Below are 10,493 nucleotides of genomic sequence, written 5' to 3' on the forward strand. Positions count from 1 at the left end.
TACGGAGTCAGTTCCTGTGAGGGCTGCAAGGTGAGTTTACCTGGTCCTAACTCCGCCCCTTCCTCATCCTAACCCCACCCTCTCTCTCATTCAGGGATCAGCCTGGTATGGAACTGATTCTGTTGTGGCTGATAAATCTCCAGCGTGAGGCCTTGATATGAACATCAGGGAGGAAGAGCAGTGATGTGGCCTGTGGGACGGCCCACGGCTCCCTGATGAAAAGTCAAGCACGTCAGAATTTTTGTATTTTCACGCCTAATTTATCAAACTCCTACAAGTCCTATGGCATTTTGCTAACTCCGCCCATCAGTCTGACACTGACCAATCAGAACTCACCACACCATATAGAACAGGAAGATCTTCCATTTCCAGACTGGAGAGTGATGGAGTGAGAAATGTGACCTGCCATACTGTACACAGAGAATGTAGTGTTGCCCCCTGGTGGCGAGGATTATTGCAGCACCCACTGATGGACTTTAATCAGGACCACTTCAGGAATTATTTATCTGATGTAGGAATGTAGCCCTGTGATGCCCTGGTGACTTGCCCAGGGTGTACCCCACCTCTCGCCCACAGTCAGCTGGGATAGGCTCCAGCCCACCCGTGACTCTGCACGGGATGCAGGAATGTCTATCCCCGACGCTCCGAGTGCTGCTGAGCAGGAATACTTGAGGACTTTTTATTCACTCCATGTTCTGCTTCATCCCTCTTCCCTTCTTCTCTTTCTACTCAGGGATTTTTTCGGCGCAGTATTCAGAAGAACATGGTCTACACCTGCCACAGAGACAAAAACTGCCAGATCAACAAGGTGACGAGGAACCGCTGTCAGTACTGTCGCTTACAGAAGTGCTTTGAGGTGGGAATGTCGAAGGAAGGTGAGAACCAGGGAGACTTTTCTTCCAAAAAATTAAAGCATTAAAAAAATATAGGAACGAGATCCAAGAAAAATGTCCTCAAGATGATTTCATTGTTACAATTTTCTGTCTGTTTTCTTTCTTTTCTTTCATTTTTCATTTTTTCTTTATTTCTGAATGTATTTTTATTTATTTATTTTTGCCTTTGAATATTTCCTCCATTACATTTTTTAATTTTTTTCTTTCACATCATGTTCCTTTTCTTTCTTTCTTTCTTTCTTTCTTTCTTTCTTTCTTTCTTTCTTTCTTTCTTGTCACTTATTCTTTTCTGCCTTTCATGCTGTCATTTTTCATCCCTTCATTATTCTTTCTCTTTCTTGATCTGTTCATTATTTTCTCTTCTTTCTTCTTCTTGTGTATTTTCTTTCATTTACAGTTTCCTTCCTCACCCTTTCTTTCTCTCTTTTCACCCCTTGAATCATTTCTTTCTTTTGCTCCTTCTGCTCTCTTTCTTTTCTTATTTTATCTCTTATTCATTTCTTTCACTTTCTTTTTTTGTTCATCCAATTCATCTTTCTAGCTTTCTTTTTTACTCTATACCTCCCTCTCTCCTTTTCTTTCTTGATTCATTCCTCCATTCCTTCTTTTCTCCAGGATTTTTCTCTCATCCCTGCAGGGGATCAAAGGATTTTTATGTCATTATTTCTGCTCTGATAAAATATACAAAGACTGAAATAGTCTCTCTCTCTCTCTCTCTCTCTCTCTCTCTCTCTCTCTCTCTCTCTCTCAGCGGTGAGGAATGACAGGAATAAGAAGAAGAAGGATGTGAAGGAGGAAGTGGTTTTGCCAGAAAGCTATGAGCTGAGTGGAGAGCTGGAGGAGTTGGTGAATAAAGTCAGTAAAGCTCACAGAGAAACATTTCCCTCCCTGTGTCAACTGGGAAAATACACTACTGTGAGTGCGCGCACACACACACACACACACACACACACACACACACACACACACTAATATTTACATGAGCAAAAAAGCATGACTAAATCACTTCCAATTTATAGTTTATATATTTCAATCTCTAATATTTATGTGTGTGTGTGTGTGTGTGTGTGTGTGTGTGTGTGTGTGTGTGTGTAGAACTCGAGTGCAGATCACAGGGTTCAGCTGGATTTGGGTTTGTGGGATAAATTCAGTGAACTCTCCACAAAGTGCATCATTAAAATCGTGGAATTCGCCAAACGTTTGCCGGGTTTCACTTCACTTACCATCGCAGACCAGATCACACTGCTCAAATCTGCCTGCCTCGACATCCTGGTAACACACACACACACACACACACACACACACACACACACACACACTTCTACAGTCCTCTTCATTTACACCTCCTTTTTTCCTCTAAATTAACAAACACATCCTCATTTTTGTTATTTTTAAAATTATTTTATTTAAATTATTATTTATTAATATTATTTATCTGTTAATTATTTCAGACTGAGAGTTCTCGTGAAAGTGCTTCTATTCTGCGTTCTTTTCTCCCATCTTTAACACAACAATCTTCATTATAAAAATCACCTACAGCAACTCGAGTGTAAAGTCGAATCTGTGAAATATTTACATGAACTTCAGAGTTTATTGGTATTTGCTCCGCCCCCTTTTTGCATTAATGACAGTGTTCACCTGAGCTGCATGGACTCCACAAGCGTCTGTAAAACCTGATGATCCATTTCAGGTCAAATCCACGGCAGTGTCGTCTGATCACATGCTTCGATAGCAGAGATTAGACATGAGGGAATTCTGACCTTCTGTCAAGTTAAAGCAGTTAAAATGATTTATCAGTATCAACATTTGCATATATTTAAATAGGGACCGAGCGAAAATCTTGAATAATAAATATTCAATTTCTAAAATAGTAAAATTCTAAAACCTTCTGTTTACCTCATCTCATTATCTGTAGCCACTTTATCCTGTTCTACAGGGTCGCAGGCGAGCTGGAGCCTATCCCAGCTGACTACGGGCGAAAGGCGGGGTTCACCCTGGACAAGTCGCCAGGTCATCACAGGGCTGACACATAGACACAGACAACCATTCACACTCACATTCACACCTACGCTCAATTTAGAGTCACCAGTTATCCTAACCTGCATGTCTTTGGACTGTGGGGGAAACCGGAGCACCCGGAGGAAACCCACGCGGACACGGGGAGAACATGCAAACTCCGCACAGAAAGGCCCTCGCCGGCCACGGGGCTCGAACCCGGACCTTCTTGCTGTGAGGCGACAGCGCTAACCACTACACCACCGTGCCGCCCCCTTTCTTTTTATTTACCATTTTAAATAAATAAATAATTGGGAAGCCATGGCCTAAAGGTTAGAGAAACAGCTTTGTGACCAAAAGGTTTCCTGTTCGATTCCCTGGACCAGCAGGAATGGCTGAAGTGCCCTTGAGTAAGGCACCTGCTCCCCAGGCTGCTCCAGGTGTGCTGTATGTCGCTCTGGATAAGAGCAGCTGCTAAAGGCCTGTAATGTAATGAAATAAATAAATAAATCCCAGATTTTCAGTGTGCTCTCAGAATTTTGGACACCACAGTGTGTACACACAGCCTGGTTTTTCTATTATTAGTTTTCTGTTTTTTAATCATCATCATCATCATCTGACATTAACATTGTTGAATGTTGCTGAAATAATTACGAAATAAATAAAAATCTGAGCAACTCTTTCCATGTTTTCTTTCCTTTCCGGTTATATTTAACTGTGTTTTAATGTTCTTGGTTTCTTTTCTTCTTGTGTGTGTGTGTGTGTTAGATGTTGAGGATTTGTACCCGTTACACTCCTGAGCAGGACACCATGACCTTCTCGGACGGTTTGACTCTGAACAGAACTCAGATGCACAACGCTGGATTCGGCCCTCTGACTGATCTCGTCTTCTCCTTTGCTGATCAGCTGCTTCCTCTGGAGATGGACGACACTGAGACTGGACTCCTGAGCGCCATCTGCCTCATCTGTGGCGGTACTGCACCAACACACAGCTAGCTTTAAATCAGGAGTCAAACTGTGTGACCTGCACTTATTTATAGAAATTATACTCTGTGTGTGTGTGTGTGTGTGTGTGTGTGTGTGTGTTAGATCGTATGGATTTGGAGGAGCCTCAGCGAGTGGATCGATTGCAGGAGCCTCTACTGGAGGCCTTAAAGATCTATGCCAGAAGGCGACGCCCTAATAAACCGCACATGTTCCCTCGAATGCTGATGAAGGTCACTGACCTGCGGGGAATCAGCACTAAAGGTCACTACAAACACACACACACAACCAATACACACATCCATTCTGTGTGTTCAGCACATTTATACACATAATTTAAAAAAAAAAGAATCTCCACAATGACACAAAATGCCGGTTTCTGATTGGCTGGCTGAGGTGAGTGTCATCATGGAATCACTACATCAGCCATGTTGGGATGTTACCATGACAACAGTTGTAAAAAAACAGTTTATGTTTGGCCTATTGATGATTTTTGCCATTGTGCTGCTGAGCAACAAGAGGAAAATAAATAAAATACTATAAATTTAGCTAAAACCAACAACAAACAAACAGACAAACAAAAAAACAATCAGTTTCTCTTTTCATATGGTTATGATTGTTCACCCTGGCTATGGCTGTTGCTATGGTTACATTTCAGAAGGCCGGCATTACCTCACTCTGTTGAAACGTCGTCTTGGTTACATTACAGCAATGTTCCATAAATTCAAAGAAAGACAGAGTTATAACATTTACATGCTATTTGTATATTTACATACAGATATGTAGCTATATCTTGTGTATATTGTATGTAATTTTAAAAATATATTTTTAAAACTCTGCTAAGCTGAATTTGACATTGATGTAAAAAGTTCTGTAAAAATTTTTTAATCAGATATTAATTATTAATAAATTATATTATAATATCATATTGTAATAATTGCTACTGTAATGATGCAATAAATAATAATATTATTATTGTGTTATAATCATTAATTATTTTTATAATTACTTTATATAATTATGTGTGTGTGTGTGTGTGTGTGTGTGTGTGTGTGTGTGTGTACAGGTGCAGAACGGGCGATCACACTAAAGATGGAGATTCCCGGCCCGATGCCGCCACTCATCCGTGAGATGCTGGAGAACCCGGAGGTTTACGAGGAGAGTCTTCCTCCTCCCGCCATCCAGGCCATTAAACGAGAGAGGGATGAAGACTCCGCCCCTGAGGAAGAGGAGGATGAGGAAGATGAGTGTGCAGAGGAGGAGAGGGAGAGAGGAGGAGACAGCGAGGATGATGAAGAGTGGAGCATCCTGCAGGTGGATGTGGAGGAGAAGAAGAAGAACACGACGGCGAGAGCGCAGTGACATGATCGAAGCCTGGATTTTCCTTACACACACACACACACACACACACACACACACACACACACACACACACACACACACAGAGTCAGGCCCAAATGTCTGAGTGCACTAGCAATAATTATTTCAGCAGTTATTAAACTCTAATCACACATTTCCCCTCAGATTAGCCTCAGTAATTATAATATAAAGATAATGTAGCGAGCGCGAGCAGTGAATTTATGAATATAACATAAAAATCCTCTCAGAAATCCTGTCATTAGCTCATGTTAGCCAGCTAGCTAGCATTAACAGTACCTATGTCTGAATAGGAAAAAAAAAAATCCCCTCAGAAATCCTACCAAGCTGGTCATGTTAGCTAGCTTATTAGCATCAACATTGATTATTAGACATTTAACCATCATGTTAGCCTGCTGGCTAGTGTTAGCAATGAATTATTCATGACTTAAAATTCCCTCAGCAGGTGAAAATGAAATATTTATGAATATGACTTCAAAATCATTTTAGAAAGCTTCTCAGGTTAGCTAATGTTAGTTATCCAGCTAGCATTAACAGGGAAAAACATGAATGAATATGACTTGAAATTCCTCTGAAAAATCCTGTCCGATTGCTCATTAGCCAGCTAGCATTAGAAGTAAAAATTTTAAACATGTATGAATAAGACAGAAATCCCCTCAGCTGTTAATGTTAGCTCGCCTGTTAGCATCAACAGTGATGGCGAGAGACATTTCCTCTCAGAGGTCTTGTCAGGTTAGCCAACTAGCTAGCATTTGCAGTCAAGATGGTAAACATTTATGAGCATTACAAAGTTTAACTCAGAAATCCTGTCAGATTAGCATATGCTGGCTCATTAGGCTAATACTATGATTGTGAACATTTATGGTCTAAAAATTCTTTCAGAAATCATTTCAAGTTGATTGTAGTTAACTGGTTAGCTCCTGTTAGCAGTAAAGATTGTAAGGTTTTGTGTATATGGCAAAAATCCTCAGAAATTCTGACAAGTTGGTTAATATTCACTAGCTCATTAGCAGTGATGAGTATGATGGATATTTTCAGAAATCCTGTCAGGTTAGCTCATTTTAGCCAATTCATTATTGTTAGCAACATTATGAATTCAAAACCTGTCAGAAATCCCATCAGGTTAGCTCATATTCGCTAACAGAAAACAATCTAAACATAATATCAGGTGAAGATGATATAGTTCTCTCCTGTCAGAAGTCCTGTCAGATTTGACCATATTAGCCAACTAGCTAGCATTGTGAAAAGTTATTAATGATTAATTTCCTCTCCTGTTAGTTAATGTGTGCAGTTTTCATTAACAATGAAGATGATAATTTATGAACTTGAACTATTATGAATATTATGAAATCACCCTCAGAAATCTGGTTAGCATTAGCAGGGCTAATATCCTGTCAGAAATTCTGTCAGGTTAGCTCATATTAGCTATAACAAACATTAGCAGTAAAGATGATAAACATTTTTGAAAGTGATTTTCTGAAATCCTGTTAGGTTAGACCATGTTAGCAAGCGAGCTAGTATTAGCATCATACTCAGTCACAGAATGTCACGGGACATTAATTATTTTAGATTTAGCTATATGAGGGAAAAAACAGTCATTTTTCAAGATGGTGGACTGAAAAAAAAACGAAATGAAAGAATGAGACAGAAAAGATGCTTTAGTTCTTTAAAAAATGAACTGTATCCTTTTGTCTGAGAGAAACAAAAACAAAGAATGTCAGAAGTTTCCACCATCATTCTGATGTGATCATAAAAATATTGAAATTCAGAATTAAGAAAGAAAGAAATTCCTCACATTGTGACAGAAACGCATTCACAGCTAACAATGAATATTCATTCTAAAATCTACAATCCAGGAGTTATAAAAGCACGGATGAAGAGTTTTTTTCACCTGATATTATTCCATCTTATCAAAGATTAGCAGCTTGTTTTCTTTTACGCCTGAATTTAAATTTTATACCTGAAAGCGTGTCGTGTTTTAGGCTTCACTGAGCATTCACAGTGGAAATGTAGAGCAGTGAAAAATTAGGTTTATTTTTGGGGAAAGTCAAGTTTTATACCAAAACTAAGTCTTTTTGAAATTCTTTTTGATTATCCTTTTTTTTCCCTTAGCAACGCACCTCATTTAAAATTTTTTTTTTTAATACTGTGACATTTATTATAAAATAGCAAAAAATTTAACCTGAGCATATTTTCAAACTGGAAAAGAATTCTTACTATTTTTTTTCATGAGTAAAAATAAAACAAACCAAAACCAAAAAGGATCTTAATGAGAATGTATAAATTGTTTATGTATGAATATTAATGACGTTAGGACACTCAGGGCACTAAAAGGACCAAATATGACACCAGATCCAGATACACATACATTTTTTCAAAAGCTGCCAAAGATGTTCATTAAACAGATATAAGAAAAATGTTTCAGTTTCAGTCGTTTCAGTTTTAAAAGAACATATTTATAACGCTGATAATAATCCAAAGCCATATAAATGAGCAAACGTTGATATTTTGTGGAAGTGAAATTTATTATACAATGCTTTTACTTGTGAAATAATAAAACACACGGTGCCGTAGTGGATCATTTCACAGGTTTGCATCAAATCAAACATGATAAACATTTTATTAGCCATAGGATCGTCAGTATTTGCTGTTAGCGATTTATTTGCTAACTTTTTCATGCTAAATCCTTCTGACATTGTTATCAATGTACTTCTGGGTTTGTTTTGTTTTGTTTTATTCTCTGGCTAAATCCACTCTATGTTTGCTTATCTGGTTATACCGTATATGTGCTATATTTGTTTGTCGCTTTTTTTTTGCTCAATCCATCCTACAGTGTTCACGACACTCTGTAAGTGCTCAGTAAATTCGCAGTGTTCATCGCAGTTTATTCTGTATGCACTGATATCCGGGGTTCTGACAGGGTAATCATGGCCTGCGATTTCCGCACACAATGCTGTTAGCTGCAGAAAACGATGTACGCTGCTAATCCATCCTGCGCGTGCTGCAGCTAAAAGACAGCGATGTGTCAGTAATATTGTGATGTAGCTCTCATCTAGACTCAATCAGAACTTTGTACTTTTTGTATCAAAGCCATATCTAGACTTTTTTCTGTTTGTATATTTGTGTGTGCTAACACGTTTAACCCTCTGAGTATTTTTGTCATTTATAAATGATAAAATAAGATCTAACAATTAAACCAATCAAACTCAAATAAAATGGTTTACTTTCATGATGGAAAATAAAAATTACTTGAATTTATGTGATGCAACAAGTTAGATATGACTTTAAGTATAATTAACAAAAATTTAAGTCTTTTTTTCTGTGGGAAATTTGTTAAAGTAACTAATTATATCCTCTAAAGTCCAAAATGAATATAAAGTTAAATAAATTTTTAAAAATTTAATTTAATTCAAAAAAGGTGTCAAAAAGTGATTTTTTAAAACTTTTTGTTGAAAGTGGTAAAAAAAAAAATCAGTCAAACACACTTCAAAACACACGGCATAAAATAACTCGCGAATCATTAGTTTTTATATTTCTAATTTTTATTTTGAATTTGTTTTTATTCCGACCCAAACCTTCTTGTATGTATAAATGCCAAATTCTTATGAAGAGTTAACACTTTCCTACAGAATGTTACAATCACACACACACACACACACACACACACACACACACACACACACACACACACACAGACACACACTTACCTCTGAAAACATCTTCATTCAGGTGAAAAGGAGAAACATCACACGGCGAATCCGTGACGTTTTACAGATTTTTGATGACTTTTTTTAATGCAAATGTAGCAATTAAACTGCGGCTGCGTTTTTCTATGCTTCAGGATATTAAATTGTTTATAATGATTGTGAGAAAGTGTGTTTATTCTTGCAATAGAGTCGTGTTTATCGGTTGTGCATGCAGTTTTTATTCTTCTCATGATGAATGTTGCTGTTGTTCTGGATGTAGACTTTATTTCTGATGAAGAATTTGCATTCGGTGGTTTGGAGTTTGTGGATATTTTTTACTTTTGCATTTCTGTTTTTGCGTACATTTTTTCTTTTTTTTGCTTTTTTGTGTTTTATTTTTAATATTTTTAAGCTGCATAAATATTCAAAGTTAAAATTGCATCTGTTGTTTATTATATGCAGAATAATATTTATGCTTCTGATCCTTTCTGTGTTTGTTTGTTTTGTCTTTGTTGTATCAGACATATCACCAAACGCAGGGATTTTCAGCCAGAAAACAACAGAAATGGTTTGTTTTCTTCACGAAACCCTGATTTGGATTTTTTATCTATTGGAAAGTAAAGTACTCTTGGTGTATAACTGCATTTTTTGTTCATTATTGTTTTGTACACCTTTCTAACAACTCTTCATGGCCTCGCACAAAACTAGTGACAAACTAGAACTGGCGTGATTAAAGTTGAAAAGTGTTTCGTTGGTATTTTACTCATTTAAAATTTTCCGAAATGTTAATTTTTACTTTTTTTTTGTTGGAAACTTTGTTTCTAAATTTGTTTTATAAAGAATTTTCATATGAATGTTAAAATGTGTGGAGTGTTTTTTTTTTCCTCCGGAAGTTTCTTTGTTCTCTAGTTTTCCATCTGTTCCTCCTCTTTCTCAGTTAATCTCTTAAATGGAGCCCCTGATCATCGTTAGTACCTGCCTCTTTATGAGTCTCGTTATGAGTCTCGGTGTGTCTCATTAGTGAGTGAATTGGAACTCATCTGTTTCTAACCTGAGGAGACCTTATTAAAATTACAAGACACCAAAAAGAACTTTCTAATGTGAAGTAAGAAGGAGCCCTGAAACCTGAGGAAACAACGAGGGAACAAACGCAACATATAAATCAAGGGCTTCAAACTCAGCATACGGGAGACACTGAAGGGCCATAATCAAAATCTACCATTCATTCACTGAACATATTCAACTAACAACAATAATGTACAGTAGACTCTGAAATATCAGAATCATCTGTTTCTCTGAAAAAAGAAGTGCAAACAAACAAACTATGAGGCAAGAACGTTTATGATAGGCTCATGATTTCTAATAAAAGTTTTTATTTTTTTCGCGGTTTCCATCAAATCCTGTGCTCTGATTGGCTGGCAAGCGGGTCCGTATCCTACAGTACGGACCCCAGTTACGGACCCCGGTTACGGACCTCTGGCGACTCGCTCGTTCACAACAACAACAACAAACATAGTAGCAACTTTTGTCAACATTTATCTTTTTTAATAAGATTTAT

At 37.5% G+C, this 10,493-nt stretch overlaps 1 protein-coding gene across 5 annotated transcripts in view; it reads left to right on the top strand.

The window, feature by feature from the left end:
- LOC132874540 (retinoic acid receptor gamma-A-like) overlaps positions 1 to 8,440 on the top strand; it is a 61,134-nt gene extending 52,694 nt beyond the window's left edge. For all 5 annotated transcript variants that reach the window (XM_060910794.1, XM_060910795.1, XM_060910796.1 and 2 more), the window contains 7 exons: positions 1 to 30; positions 734 to 875; positions 1,645 to 1,808; positions 1,989 to 2,165; positions 3,657 to 3,861; positions 3,978 to 4,136; positions 4,939 to 8,440. The exon at positions 1 to 30 is cut by the window's left edge and continues 119 nt beyond it. In XM_060910794.1, coding sequence (XP_060766777.1) covers positions 1 to 30; positions 734 to 875; positions 1,645 to 1,808; positions 1,989 to 2,165; positions 3,657 to 3,861; positions 3,978 to 4,136; positions 4,939 to 5,234 — 1,173 coding nt within the window. In that variant the 3' untranslated portion in view covers positions 5,235 to 8,440. The remainder of the gene's footprint in view (positions 31 to 733; positions 876 to 1,644; positions 1,809 to 1,988; positions 2,166 to 3,656; positions 3,862 to 3,977; positions 4,137 to 4,938) is intronic.
- Positions 8,441 to 10,493: the final 2,053 nt, after the last annotated feature.

The sequence above is a fragment of the Neoarius graeffei genome, chromosome 26 (genome assembly GCF_027579695.1).
Source record: "Neoarius graeffei isolate fNeoGra1 chromosome 26, fNeoGra1.pri, whole genome shotgun sequence".
In the NCBI taxonomy this organism is placed as follows: domain Eukaryota; kingdom Metazoa; phylum Chordata; class Actinopteri; order Siluriformes; family Ariidae; genus Neoarius; species Neoarius graeffei.